Source organism: Maniola hyperantus, chromosome 1 (assembly GCF_902806685.2).
Source record: "Maniola hyperantus chromosome 1, iAphHyp1.2, whole genome shotgun sequence".
In the NCBI taxonomy this organism is placed as follows: Eukaryota; Metazoa; Arthropoda; class Insecta; order Lepidoptera; family Nymphalidae; genus Maniola; species Maniola hyperantus.
The window spans coordinates 1,475,924-1,491,962 of NC_048536.1; the positions used below are offsets into that span (position 1 = coordinate 1,475,924).

General features: G+C 37.8%; 2 protein-coding genes across 2 annotated transcripts in view; one reads left to right on the plus strand and one right to left on the minus strand.

The window, feature by feature from the left end:
- Zir (dedicator of cytokinesis) overlaps window positions 1-16,039 on the minus strand; it is a 375,809-nt gene that overhangs the window by 8,777 nt on the left and 350,993 nt on the right. The gene's annotated exons all lie outside the window — the stretch shown is intronic.
- LOC117983252 (uncharacterized) lies at window positions 5,460-15,614 on the plus strand. Its single transcript, XM_034969776.2, has 6 exons — window positions 5,460-5,778; window positions 5,915-6,017; window positions 6,588-6,744; window positions 7,378-7,713; window positions 14,199-14,419; window positions 15,428-15,614. Exons 1-6 carry the CDS (start codon window positions 5,514-5,516, stop codon window positions 15,606-15,608), a joined length of 1,263 nt encoding a protein of 420 aa, XP_034825667.2. The 5' UTR covers window positions 5,460-5,513; the 3' UTR covers window positions 15,609-15,614.

Below are 16,039 nucleotides of genomic sequence, written 5' to 3' on the forward strand. Positions count from 1 at the left end.
ACCGTACTCGGCGGCATGTGTGGATGCGCCATAAAATTGGCAAAAAGTTTGCTTGCTATGATCACTGAGGCCAAGTGTCCATTAGCAATAAAACTTGCAGAAGTCAGCTCTGGCAAGCTAAAACTTGCAGAAATTGGCAATGGTACTGATTGTAAGCGCAACTTAATTTTAGATTATTCACATCTTCTTCTTACCGATGCAATAAGAAAAGGTCAGACAAACCTAATTTAATTTAGAACTGTCAAACCTCGTGACTTTAGGCGCCAGTTCTGAGCCTATTGTAGCACACTGAAATTTAGGTAATTAAATTTAAAATTCATTCCGTGCTTTTTTAGGAATACTAAAGAAAAAAAGATGCAGATATTCTAAATTTAGTTAGAGAAAACATCAGAATCGACGCCAATGACTGCAAATTTTATTGCTAGCGCACGCTTAACTTGTTGTATTTCTTTGTTTAATACATTTTATAATAATAATGGTACTGATTCTGAGCACACCTACATTTTAGAGTGTTTGCATCCTCTTCTCAAAAATGTAATATGAAAAGGACAGACACAGTTTGAGAGTTTTAAATTTAATTTAGCGCTGTCAAACCTTGTGACATTAGCAGCCAGTTGCGAGCCTACTGTTTAAATTTGAAGCGTGCTCTAAAATTTAGTCTTTAATTGTAAAATTCATGTTCTGTCCTTTTTAAGTCATATTAAAAAGAAAAAGATGCAGATACTCTAAATTTAGTTTAGAGAGACACAACAGAATCGTCGCCATTATTAAATCGAAAAGGTCAGTCGACAGTGATGCAACAAATTGTACTTTCTTGTGCTCATTGAGACATGCCTAGTCTATAATTTTAAGTTTGTATCTTTCACACTAATTTCAACCGTAAGTGTAAGTCAACAAAGCTGAGTTTTAGTTGATAAAAAAGACTGCCTCATCTCCACTCAACTCTGTGGGCGTGCGTTACGCCTTGTGTCGTTGAATGTGATTTTCTTTAAAAGACCTATACTTTACAGTATACAGTATGCGGCAGAAAGTAATGTACATCGACATTTAGAAGATAGCGGATTTGTAGAGCATTGTCTCAGTCGTTGAGACCGACAAAACGTCATATAGGTATGAGTGTCAGAGACAACGGTCTACAAAGCCGAAATGTCATTCTAATGGCCGATGTACATTATTGTCGCTACATACACACACACATCTAAATAAACTCAATAAAACCGGTCAAGTGCGAGTCGGACTCGCACACGAAGGGTTCCGTACCATGGTACAAGAAATAACACTTTAATTTTTTTTTTGTGAAGTAACCATAAATTCACGGTTTTCGGATTCCCTTTACTTGTCCTATGCTACCTGCCACATGACTTTAGGTCAATGGAAAGTACGCTATGGGTTGACGGGTCTTGACAGATAGACAGACGATGAAATGATCCTGTGAGGGTCCCTTTTTTCAATGGAGATACGGAACCCTAAAAAATCCCGTGCAAAAACGTGTGTTTAATTAAAACTGAAATTGGGTACAGTGCTTGCAATTCACAAAAGCTAGTGAATTTTACTTGTGGTAACGTCGTTTACATGGTCATTGCATAAGTGTGCGTGCATGTCGGACCAGTCAGTCGCGAGCCAAGCGCTGTCAAACGCACACATTTAGTGTACCTTTCGTATACCTATACGAGGTGAACACAAGCATGTGTCAGTGGCCTTCGTGAAATGCAAGAACTATAAGTAATTTTGGAAAATCACTTTCAACGTGAGCGAAGCTCATTTGACCAGGCCCAGGGTAATCCGAGTGTCCCAATGGATTCTTTGGTTCCGGTTTCTTTAATATAATTGATGAAAACCAACTACTTTTTTATTTTGATTTTGGAAATTACTTTATTGTAAGACTTCGATTAAAAATTTGTCGAACCTTTTAAAGTGTTTTATTAGTTGACTAGCGTATGCCCGCGACTTCGTCCGCGTGGACTACACAAATTTTAAACCTCTATTTCACCCCCTTAGAAGTTGAATTTTGAAAAATCCTTTCTTAGCGAATGCCTACGTCATAGTAGCTGTATGCATGCCAAATTTCAGCCTGATCCGTCCAGTAGTTTGAGCTGTGCGCTGATAGATCAGTCAGTCAGTTGGTCACCTTTTCCTTTTATATATTTAGATTAATTTAGAAATAAACAATGGTAAAGACAGCCCTGCGACATAATGGCGCCGATTCTATTATCTTTCTCTAAACTTTTAGAGAACATGAATTTTACATTTGAAGATTCTACAGTGCACGCTACAAAAAACTGACAGCTAAACTCACGCGGTTTGACGCCTCTAAATTAAATTTATAACTGTCAAACTGTGTCTGTCCTTTCCTTATTACATTAGCAAGAAAAGGATGCGAATACTCTAAAATTTAGGTGAGCTCAGAATCAATACCAGTATGTGCAACACGTAGGCTGTCGTACATCGGGGCAAAAACATGCATTAATGCGGCATACAGCCATACTACACATAGTTTTGCAGAGCAGCATGCGGCAGTCTCTTTTCAGTAATTGGGTATTTTCCTACTTTTGAATTTGATAATTATTATTACTTTATTATAAATTAGGATAAAAATAATGACGTACGCTGAAAAAAAAATTAAAACCCATCAAAGATCTACAAAGTTACAGACGTTTTAATTTTGGAGTGGGAGGGTCTTCTATCCCTTTCTCGCAAAATGAAAATTTGTATGAAATCGCACGAAGCTACTATGGCATTAGTAGGTGTGACGTCAAAATGCTATATCGCTATCTCTGTCTAATCAGAAATATTTAAATGCTTATAACTTTTTTGTTATTTGATCGATTTAATTAGTTTTTCAGCTTACGTCATTATTTTTATTCTAGTTTATAATAAAGTAATACAAAAATTGGAGTCAGCTCTAGTCTGCTCATCTCAGCTTCCTTCGCCCCGCTCCGCTTCAATGGAAACACTTGCCACTTTTCACTGTTGCTCTCCGCTTCACTCCGCCCAGCTCCGCGTCAGTGGAAATGCACTCATTGACGTTCTAACTCTGTCTTAAGTCTGAGCAAAGTCAGCTCTGTAGACTCGCCCATAAAGCCTAGTTATAGGTTCTGATAACACAATATAGGTATGTACAAAAAACCTTTTGACTGAGGTAGCGAGATAAGATTAATGTTCTTGTAAATAATAACGTCTATAGATTAGCTATAATAGAGATTATTGTATGATATCCCAATTTTATTTTTTATTTTTTCATATTTGTATTTTTAGCTTTAAGTTAACTGGTAATCCCGCACTTGCAAACTTTTAAAATGCATGCCGGTTTGCCAGTAATTGGGTGTACACTCTAAATTTTTTCTCTGTGAACTGTAATTGTTATTTTATAATATGTGTACTATCTGTTGGCAAACCAATAAAATAAAATAAAATAAAATAAAATAAAATAAAATAAAATAAGGCTGCTAGCTTTGCATAATTTTTTTTATTCAAAGATCATCATCATTATCATGATGATGATCAATCCGTCGCCGGCTCACTACTGAGAACGGATCTCCGCTCAGAATGAGAAGAGTTTAGATCAGCGTTTCCCAATCGGCGGGTTGCGACCCGGTACCGGGCCATCAAAATAAAATACCGGGTCGCAACATTCCCGTCTTGTTTTAAAAATATTACCTAAGTACTATCGATCGACGCATCGTAAATAAGTATTCGTATCACAACTGCGCTAGCCTATCAATATAAAAAAACTCGATCTGTTCTGTAAATGTGTGTTTCCACTGACACGGAGATGGGTGCAGTGGAGCGGAGTGGACCGTGATTTGGCCAATTACAGTGCTTGAAATCCCCACTCCGCATCAGTGGAAACTGTAATTGGCCAATTCACGGTCCGCTCCGCTTCACTCCGCCCAGCTCCGCGTCTGTGGAAGCGCACCCTTAAGCCAGACTGGGTGGCAATCGTAACGATTTTTACATGTAAATACCTATAAATTTACACTTCAACCCATTTTTATGACTATTTCGTGATAGTTCCTATAAATCCTTATCGCCATTGAAATCCATAATGTTTTGTTAGTGATTAAATTAAAATACTGATTGTACCTACGAATATATTTGTTTTACACGTTAAAACTCGTGATAGAAGATCAGAACTAGCCCCAATGTTTATAGCCCCAATTAGAGCCTCAATAGCTCAACGGGTAAAGGAGTGGACTGAAAACCGAAAGGTCGACGGTTCAAACCCCGCCCGTTGCACTATTGTCGTACCTACTCCTAGCACAAGCTTGACGCTTAGTTGGAGAGGAAAGGGGAATATTAGTCATTTAACATGGCTAATATTCTTTTTAAAAAAATGTGTACAAGCTACTCATTTGATATGTTCCACGTAGTGATTATATTTTTCTTTGTATGTTCGCTTTAAATAGACAAATCTCAATAAGTATAACAGAATTATAAATTAAGTCATAGATAGGTACATATAGGCCGCGACAGGTCAAGATGACAATCAGGGTATGCGGGCGGGGACGCTCCGCACACCTGCACGTCACTCGCGTTTGCCCGCACCGGGTCAGCGCGGGGGCTGTGCGGGTGTGCGGGGCGTTCCCTCCCCGGTTGCCATTTCAACCTGTCGCGTACTATACTTAAAAAATAGTTTTGTTTACTTCGTGTAGGTAGGACAAAATTTTTCTCATAACAATACTTGTCCGTACCTACCAATTTTGTGACTGTTTTAACATTGAATAAAATTTATTTAATACATAATAATATGTTTTAATTTTTAACCGACTTCAAAAAAGGTTCTATATTCGGACCCATGTGTTGACAACCTCCCTGGCGCAGTGGTAAGCGCTGTGGTCTTATTAGAGGGAGGTCCCGGGGTCGAGTCCTGGCAGGGATTTGCAATTTTATAATTTCTAAATTTCTGGTCTGGTCGGGTGGGAGGCCTCGGCCGTGGCTAGTTACCACCCTACCGGCAAAGCGGTGCCGCCAAGCGATTTAGCGTTCCGGTACGATGCCGTGTAGAAACCAAAGGTGTATGGGTTTAATAAAAACTGCCATACTCCTTCCAGGTTAGCCCGCTCCCACCTTAGACTGCATCGTCACTTACCATCAGGTGAGATTGCAGTCAAGGGCTAACTTGTATCTGAATAAAAAATATGTCAAAGTACTTAAGTTTATTCGGCGCATAGATAGTCAGTCTATATTACTTTACTCTATGGAAAGACCTCTAAACTACACCTGCATGATGGTGGTACCTGGAGCTGAGCATTTGAATAAGCACGTATTGGTTGTTTACCTACCCATTGTATATAATAGCGCACATGAGTAGATATACATAATCTACTCGTGTGATACCTAATAGTAGACGTAATTTTTAAGTAGGTAGGAAGTAAGTAGTTAATCTGTGACCATGGTGAAAGGGAAATGAAAAAATAATTGCAATCATTGAGGGTAGAAATGAAAAATTTAGGCTTGGCTAAGCTAGTTGTCATAATTTTCATAGTATCAAACTTGCAGTGTTCGATTGTGATATGGTACATTTTATAAAATTACAAAGAATAATGTCTAGTTTCTATAGATTAGAAAGTAAACTCCATAGATCCAAATCTACTGGAGCTTTGAACGATTTAGATTTTAATTGTGTCGATTCTAATTGTGTGAATTTTTTCGCCAACTATAGTAATGATTGTAATGATCATAACGGCTCGTCGACCGTGTTAGAAAAGCTGCTGGACAGCTTGAATAATTCTCAAAGGCAGATCTTGGATTTAAAACAAAAAAATCAAAAGTTAAAAGGTAAGTAAGTGACGAATTCATTAACCTATGTATAATGACCTAAGTATGCTTTAATGTGGACGCCTCTGTTCCGCATCCCGCGTCCTTGATGCGCAGGTGTAGCCGTAGCATAACAGTATTTTTATAATGTTAACAGATATGGCGAAACAACAGCAGAGAATATTAAAATTAATAAAAGAAGATACAAAAATATCTTACAGACACATAATCACAGACTTTTTAGAGGAATCCATGAAAATGTAAGAATTTCATACCTACAGTTTTTATTGCATTTTTAACCGACTTGAAAAAAGTAGGAGGTTCTCAATTCGACTGTTTTTTTTAATAAATTGAAGACTTCCCTTCGAGCAAAAGTTTACTTAAGTATATCAACCTGAGTACCCACTATACTTTTTTAGGGATCCGTAGGTACCTCAAAAGGAAAAACGGAACCCTTATAGGATCACTTTGTTTGTTGTCTGTCGGTCTGTCAAGAAACCTACAGGGTACTTCCCGTTGACCTAGAACCATTAAATTTGGCAGGTAGGTAGGTCTTATAAGACATTAGAGGAAAAATCTGAAAACTGTGAATTTGTGTTTACATCACACAAAAAAAAATTAAATTGTGGTCATGAACTAAAAATTAGTATTTTCAATTTTCGAAGTAAGATAACTACTTACGTCTTATATCAAGTGTGGTATCATAGCATTCTAAAACAGATTTTTAAGTATTTCTTTTTATGCATGATAGTTTTTGAATTATCGTGCAAAATGTGATGAACGCTCGTTGCGCGAGGCTGACTCGCACTTGGCCGGTTTTTTAATTTCAGACTGGATGAGATAGAACTTAACTTTGAAGGCAAAGATCTTTGTGAAAAGCCAGAAAACAAGCAAGCAAGGAGCCTCCTGGCGGCCATCGAGCCTAAACGCCATGGGGCCATGGCAGATGCTCTTACAAAGCTTGAGAACGAGTTTCGGGAAAGTGATGTAAGTAAGTTATGTCTGTCAACCCGCAATTGGCTATCGCAGCGTGGTGGACTACGGCCTAAACCCTTCTCATTTTGAGAGGAGACCCGTGCTTAGTAGTGGTCCGGTGATGGGTTGATCACGATGGTGATATAATAGGTATCGGCAAGAAACTAAGGGTAAGCCCGCAGAATTCTGACATAGTAATTGTATGAAACCGTAGGTACCTACCTGGCTGTCTTCGCGCGTATAGGTAGATTAGATAGGTACTTTTTAGCCTCGATAGCTTAACGGTTTAACCGGAGCGGACTGAAAACCGAAAGGTCGCCGGTTCAAATCCCAGCCGTTGCACTATTGTCGTACCTACTCAGCTAGCACAAGCTTAACGCTTAATTGGAGGCGAAAGGGGAATATTAGTCAGCAATTAACTTGGCTAACATTCTTTAAAAAATTAAAAAATAGAAATAAATCGCGAATGCATGACTCCATACAAATTTTCATACCTTCTAGGTACGTCACAGAATTCTGCAGGTAAAATCATCATCATTATGATCATCAGTCAACGGTCCACTACTAAAAATTTCAGAAGGCAGGATTCGAACCTGTGTCTCTTATACTTATGGTAGGTAATAACAAAATACATCTTAATTGTAGGAGATTCAAAAACAACTCATGGCTGATTTAGAAAACTGTTTATTACTGGACTCACTGCCCTCGGTGCAACCACCTGACGATGCGTGGGAAAGTTCCAAAAACCTGCCATATTTGAACCTCGACATATTTGAGCCTCCAAGGAAATGGTGGGACCTCCGCGAAAAGTTGGACTTCGAAAATTTAAAGCGCAACTTAGATTTATTCCGTGGCACAGCGGAGCCTAGCAAGCTGAATCCATTGAGTCTGGAAACAGAGTACTTCTATGCGGAAGAACTGAATGTACCCCCCAGCCCTCCGCAGCCGGCGGACCCTGGAATATCCGTTATTGATCATTTAGTAAGTTTGCTTTTTCTTTGGCTCGACTATCCCTCACTAAGTATATGTAACGTTCTACTGATGCGGCAAAACTAAAACTAAGTAGCTCCAACAGCCGGCAAGAAATATTGTACATCGATCTTTAGAACGAGATTTCGGCTTTGTAGAGCGTTGTCTCTGTCACTCATACCTATGTGTCAACGCGATAGGATTGAGTTTTGCTCGATTCCACTGGAGAGTGTGATTTTTAATAAAAGACGCGTGCACTCTCTTTGAAACTTTAATTGTCACTGGGATGATGCAATAATGCAATGAAAAGTTGCACCATATATATACTACTCTTTTACAACATCATATTATATTTAGACATTCCGCCCGCCAAAGGACTCAGTCCTTTCAGAATACAACACTAAATATAATACATATATCAATAACTCAGTAAACAACTTGAAACAAGAAGTATCTATGTGGACTGTATATCAATGGTTTTCAAAGTAAGTATATGGTAAGTACTAAATACCTATAAAGTTTATACAATTTTACATTAGAATTAAGTTAAACACACACCTTAGATTTAAGTATAAGTACCTACCTACACAGATTATTAGTTAGAAGTATGCATAAGTACCTAAGTACATTGTATTAAGCAAATAATCATTTAGGCCATAATATAGACAGTTTGTAAGTATCTAGTACCTAAGTGATCATTTTACTTTCATATAGATAATTTAGATATCAAATAGCCTTAAAATTTAGTTCATAAGCACTCAGTTACATGTAAATTAGCTCTTAGACATAATTGATACCTAATTTTTTAAGCAAATTAATTTAACATAAGTTTTTAGTCCTAAGAATTAGAACATAATACAAGAACCTTTGTAGCATTATTATGAACAAGTTTGACTGATCACCATACCAATTTATACAAAGAATTATGCTTTTACAACTCATTTTTATACTAAATAATGATAATTAGTGCTAAATTTTATAAGAAATATTGGTGTGCTGATCAAAGTTAGTCGAAGACAGTACTCATATCTTAAGCCTATGATTACATCAATAATGTACAAAGTTATATAGTATACTTATAGAATCAACTCATATAATGTACAAGAAACTCTGTTCTTTGTGTTTTTTAATAATAAAGAAGTTAAGAATCACAATCTGGTTTTGTTATTTTACAAATTCTGTTGACAGGTCTTTTATAGACACCATTTTTACATTTAACTTTAACTACACGAGTAATATTGTCTGGCCCAACCTGTTTTTGTATTATTCTACCTAGTAACCACTTACAAGGTGGCATGTGATCCTCCATTAAAATGACTATGTCATCGATTTCTGGATCAGGAGTTTTTGTATTCCATTTGTATCTAAGATTGAGGTTGACAAGATATTCCTTGTACCATCTGTTCCAGAAATCGGCAACCATCTTTTGCGTGAGCCTCCATCTATCTAAATTTGATATTTTACATTAAGTATAATCTTCATCAGGGATATTTATTAGAGGTTCACCTATCAGAAAGTGGCCAGGTGTCAGCGGGAGGGGGTCCTCCGGATCATCACTTAACAAAGTTATGGGTTTTAAATTTAAGTAAACTTCCACTTGTGCTAACACTGTAGCAAGCTCCTCATATGTTAGTGTAGTGTCTCCTATTACTTTTAAATTACTTACTTACTTATACTATACTTTACTACTTTACTACTTTATTTATTACTTTTAAAAAATGGCCTTTTGTGCTACACACCATGGTTTCTTGAATGTCTGATGCATGTAACACACTCTTGGTGGTTTTGCTTGGGCTTTTGCACTTAGAATCCAATATTTTGATCTCATATAGCTCATCATTATTTGAGGACCTCTATGCTTAGTTCTCTGATGTGTATCTACAATTAGTAACCTGCTAAGATGGCTCTTAGCTGGCAAAATTATAGGATGCTGTACATCAAACTCCACTTGAGATTTTTGGGTACGCCCGTTGACTCTTAGGATCCCATTTTGATCCAAAATGGGACAAAGCTTGCGCAGCTGACTCCTTTTGGGTACGCACCCTTGAAATGTTAATTGCTTTATTTCTTTGTTGAATGCAATAGCTTGAACTTGTTTGATGCAATTATCTAAAGTCTCATTCATTTCCTTCGGTGTACCAATCTTACTAAAAGTTGGACATTTTTCCTTTGGTAATTTTAAATTTAAAATTCTTCTGCAGTATGACATTATCCTCAACATTCTTGATAGAGATGAATATTTATTCCAAATAAGATCCTCCTCGGTATGTGATAAAGCAATTAACAAACTCACCCTTTCCTCTTCATGTGTATCTTCAATTTCAGAAATGTTTCTGAATGTATCCAGTGTAAGTAGCCAGGTTGGCCCTTTCCACCATAACTCGTGATTTGATAATTCTGCAGCATTCAATCCTCGTGAGGCGCAATCAGCTGGATTAGTATCTGTAGTGACATGACCCCACTGCTCATAATCTAGTATGTTTAATATATCTGAAACTCTGTTGCTAACAAATGTATTCCATCGACTCGGTCCAGCTTTCAACCAAGCTAGAACTATCATTGAATCTGACCATGCGTATAAGTTTTCTTTCGGTATCTTCATTACTTGAGATGTCTCTGAGATAAGTTTAGTTGCAAGTACCGCATCACAAAGTTCAAGTCTTGGTATTGAAACTTCTTTCTCTATGGGAGCCACTTTTGTCTTCGCTGTGACTAAAGTTGTGTAGACTTGCTCTTGATTAATTACTCGAACATATACAGCTGCTCCATATGCAACCTTAGATGCATCTGCAAAGACATGTAGTTCAATTCTGGCTTCATGAACGTAGTGTAACCACCTGGGTACAGAAACATCTTTGATATTGCTCAGCTTTTCTCGATATTGCAACCATTCTGCTAACAAATCTCCAGTTATAAGTTCATCCCATTGTAGTCCTGTTTTCCATAACTTTTGTATTAAAATCTTTGCTAAAACTACAACTGGGGCTAACCAACCAAGAGGATCGTAGAGCTTAGCTACTTCAGAAAGAATTTGTCTTTTGTTTACAGGTTGTTTTAGGTCTGGTAAATTCAATGTGTATTCAAATGTGTCTGTTGTTCTATTCCAACTCACTCCCAATATCTTGACTAGATTGTTATTAGCCTTAAGTGTAATCGACTCATCATCTCTTTTATTTTGTCCAATGTAGGTTAGTAGCGTATCATCATTGCTGCACCATTTCTGAAGTTGAAATCCACCTAAAGTCATTAATTTATTCATTTCTTCATAAATCTGTAAGGCCTCTTCACAACTATCACAGCCGGTCAGTAGGTCATCCATATAATAATCTCTTTTTGTAATCTCGGCTGCAATAGGATACTTTGTTTTTTCATCATCAGCTAATCTTTGTAGAGTTTTCACTGCCAGATATGGTGCACATGCAGTTCCAAATGTTAATCTCAACAGTCTAAAATGAATTACAGGTTTATCAGGTGAGGATCTCCACAGTAATCTCTGAAAGTTTGTATCTTCCTCAGCTACACGTATCATTCGATACATTTTCACAATGTCTGCAGCAAGACATACCTTATGCACCCTCGTATATTCTTCTTTAAGTTGCTCATTCTTCTTTAATTTTCTTTCTAAAATCTCTAATCTCTTACCTGCTATTTCTCTTGAATTTCCATATTGACACTCTGGCTCTTCATTTTTAAATGGCAATTTCACAATGTATCTTCCTTCTTCATCTCTAATGGTTGTGGAATTGTAGTATTTTTCACATCTTTCCTCTTCCCTTGATAGTTTCTTCACTATACTATTAGGCTCATTTTCCAACTCCCAAAATTGTTTTAGTATCTCATCCTCTTTAACGTTGATATGTAGACTTGTAAAATATCTCCTCGCTGAAGTTGACTCCTCTGACATCTTCCCTGATAGTACCCAGCCAAGAATTGTTTTCTGAGCTAATAAGTTTTCTTGCGGGTGTTTTATGATGCCCTCTAACAATATATCACTATATACTTCAGCTCCAAGAAGAATATCTATTCTTCCTGGTGTTGTGTATCCTGGGTCCGCTAACTCTAGATTCTCTAACTCTGACCACTCAGGAGTGCTAAGGTTAGTAGTGGGTAACAGTGTTGTTAGTGAACGCAATACATATGCATTTACACAGACTGAAGCTCTGGGATTGTGGCGTGATTCCACGATGAGTGAAACCATGTGTTTGATTCTCGTTTGCCCTTCTCCCACACCTGACACCCAACCACTGACTGATTTACGCGTTAAATTAAGAAACTGTACAGTTGATTCTGAAATGAAACTCGCTTGTGAACCCTGGTCTAATAAAACTCTCACTACTCGCTTACAGCCATTTTTAGTTCTAACAAATACATTCGCAGTCGCTAATAATACATTATTTGTTACATGCTTACTAGAAAAGTTACTTACAATATGTGTGTCGTTAGAGTTTGACAAATTTTGCACCTCGCTCATAGTACCTGTCCGAGTTGTTTCAGCCACTTTTGCATTCTCATCCTTCTGCTCTTTCTCTTCCTTTTCAAAATGGAGAAGTGAGTGATGTCGTCTTCCACACCGTCTGCAGTTTGCTATTCTTCTGCATTTATAGACTGAATGAGAAGGAGAAAGGCAGTTGAAACATAAACGGTTCCTCTGTACAAAGTCCTGTCTCTCTTTGGTCGGTATTTCACTAAATCTCTTGCACCTAAAAATGTAATGATTATTAATGTTACAAAACGCGCACTTTTGATCACTCTTTACACTATCTTCGTCAACGCTGACATGGAACGCCTTGGGTTTAGCCGGAGGTGTCCACCGTTTCCCTGCCTTGCTGGTCTCTACCATCTCTAAAGCTCTGAATCTTGCCTCTAAGAAATCCTTTAATTGCTCCCATGTTGGTAACTCATCGTCGCCCTTGCTGAGATCTTGTTCCCATAGTTTGACACTTTCTGTGTCTAATTTTGACACTACCACATAATTTATGAACAGATCCCAGGTCTCTGTCTTGACTCCTTGGCTTTTTAATGATTTTATACACATTGAGGTGGTGTCGACTATGTTTTTGATGGCAGATGCAGACTCTATACTTATCACTTTTTGACCAAAAAGAATTTTCAAAATTTCATTACAATTATATCTTTTGTTGTTGTATCTTTTGATTAGTTGACTCCATGCCTCTAGGTAGTTGGCGTCCGTTGTAGGCAGATTGCGTAACATTAACTCAGGTTCGCCTTTTAGGTTACTTTTCAAATAGTGTAATTTTTGTACAGGTGTTAATCGTTTGTTTTCATGTATTAATGTGCAAAATAGATCATAAAAAGTCTGCCATTCCTCGTACTTTCCATTAAATATCGGTAATTGAATGACAGGTAACTTAACCTCATTGATTGATTTCTCTGTAGTTGGCTGTGTAGTTGTTGTCTCTAAACAATGAGGCTGCAAGTTTTCTTTTAACACGGTCTTATATTGTAAGTATAAATCCTCAAAAATCTCGTACGTGTTGTCCTTAAGATAACTCACGGTGACAGATTTGTCCAGACGACTCGCTTTGTAAATGATGTTTTTATGCCCTTCCGTGAACTCTTTCCATAATTGTTCCAATATTTCGAGGCGTGACTCAATATATGACTGTCTTAATCTCTCCTTCGGTGACTTTTTGAAGTTTTTATCAGAGCGCCTCAAGTTTTCTAACAACTCGTTTTGGTATGCGATCAACTCTTCCATTGTGGTACGTGTATAGGTTATGCGTAGTTAATTACGGTGAACAAACTCAACTCAAATAAACGTAATTAACTTAACTTTACACGTTGTATAATAACTCAATCCTTGTTTTAAATCTCACTCGCGTGTTTTTTATACTTTTAATCGCAATAAACTGACATTTACTTTGCAATTTCGTTTCACGGAACAACGTAGCGAACTTCATACAAAAAAAACTGCCGTTCGGTCACGTAGGCACTAGGACTTCGCTCGGTCGCCGGCCGTAAGATCCGGTTCGAAGGACCATATGTCAACGCGATAGGATTGAGTTTTGCTCGATTCCACTGGAGAGTGTGATTTTTAATAAAAGACGCGTGCACTCTCTTTGAAACTTTAATTGTCACTGGGATGATGCAATAATGCAATGAAAAGTTGCACCATATATATACTACTCTTTTACAACATCATATTATATTTAGACACTATGTGACGTTTTGTCGGTCTCAACGACAGAGACAATGCTCTACGAAACCGCTATTTCCTTCTAAAGGACGATATTTTCTGCCGCGTAAGTTGGTAGGTACAGGTACTGTGCTTTTTACCTTAACTCATTTTTTTGTTACCTAAGCCAAAGATGAAATATGACATGTCCTACTGCAGTCCCTACTGTATCTGTAACACACTAAGTCGACGCATTTTAAACTGAGTCGTCGAGTTATCTGTCTGTTTCGCTCGCACTTACCTACGACCTGTAAGTACTTACGTCTACTTTTTAAAACTGTTTTTTTTTTGTTATACTTAGATGCAGTCGGCTCTAATCAACAAAAAAATCTCGGAGGGGGACATCAACGGGTCGTTCGAAGAGGCGCTCTCGCATTGCAACCTGGCACTAGTGATGACGGCTTGCAGGGCAGTGGACCCTGCCAAAGTGTTCAACCCGTGCTGCTTGACGCAGGCTGTGCTGCTGTCGCTGGTGCAGCAACTGGCTACTGACATGGTGCACGAGACCCAGCTCAAATGCAGGTTTGTTGCTTGCCTCTCCCCTATTATTTTCACCATCCATAGAAATAAAAATTGGACCCATAACTTCCTGTTTACTAGCAAATTTTTATAAATCACTACTGCGTCAAATACATAGTTCGACAAATAAGAGTTTATATTATACTAGCTTATGCTCGCAACTTCGTCCGCGTGGATTTAGGTTTCTACAAATCCCGTGGGAACTTTTTGATTTTTCGGGATAAAAAGTAGCCTATGTCCTTTCCTGGGATGTAAGTTAACTCTGTACCAAATTTCATCAAAATCGGTTAAACTGTTGGGCCGTGAAAAGCTAGCAGACAGACAGACAGACACACTTCCGCATTTATAATATTAGTATGGATGGATTATCCTCATTCCTATATCTATGATATTAGCTGCCTGACTGGACCGGACAGGATTCTTTCACCGAAAAATGCTTAGAAGTTTCGTTTCTATCGGTCATCCCCCGAGTCTTCATTTTTAGGGTTCCGTACCTCAAAAGGAAAAACGGAACCCTTATAGGATCACTTTGTCGTCTGTCTGTTAGTCAAGAAACCTACAGGGTACTTCCCGTTGACCTAGAATCACGAAATTTGGCAGGTAGGTAGATCTTATAGAGCTTTTTAAGAGCCTCAATAGCTCAACCGGTATAGGAGTGGACTGAAAACCGAAAGGTCGACGGTTCAAACCCCGCCTGTTGCACTATTGTCGTTCCTACTCCTAGCACAAGCCTGACGCTTAATTGGAGAGGAAAGGGGAATATTAGTCATTGAACATGGCTAATATTCTTTAAAAAAAAATAAAAAAAATTTCGAAGTAAGATATCTATATCAAGTGGGGTATCATATGAAAGGGCTTCACCTGTGCATTCTAAAACAGATTTTTATTTATTTTTATGCATCATAGTTTTTAAATTATCGTGCAAAATGTCGAAAAAATACCACTGTATTAGTATACGGAACCCTCAGTGCGCAAGCCTGACTCGCACTTGGCCGGTTTTTTTATTTACAGATACTTGGAAGAAGCTCTGATAAACCTGGACGTGTCAGATCAAGTGACGCGGGTGCATTTGCCGTTAGTTGTTAGAGAAGTTCGCGAGCACCTTTCGAAATTTGTACGCGTGTACCCTCACCATGTCGCAAATCGTCGAGTATCTTTAATTATTATGGCTGCTGATAATTTGATTAAATAAAACTAAATTAGGTACTTATCCGGGTGTTTTTGGATAATGAATACCTATTAACTAATTAACGACCGACATAATAATTATTATAATAAAGTCAGTGATAATAAATCATTAAAATAAAATGTGTTTTTATAATGGTCCTATTCTACTATTCCTCTTATTTATTTTAGTAGCCATAACTAAGTAGGTACTTTTACCATCCTTGTAGCTGTAGCAGCAAAGAAGACGTACAGTACGCAGCAGAAAGTAATGTACTTCGACCTTTAGAAGGAGATAGCAGATTTGTAGAGCGTTGTCTCAGTCGTTGAGACCGACAAAACGTCATATAGGTATGAGTGACAGAGACTACTCTTTACAAAGCCGAAATATCATTCTAAAGGCCGATGTACTTACATAACTTTCTACCGCGTACTATACAGTAGCCGGTCCACGACAGG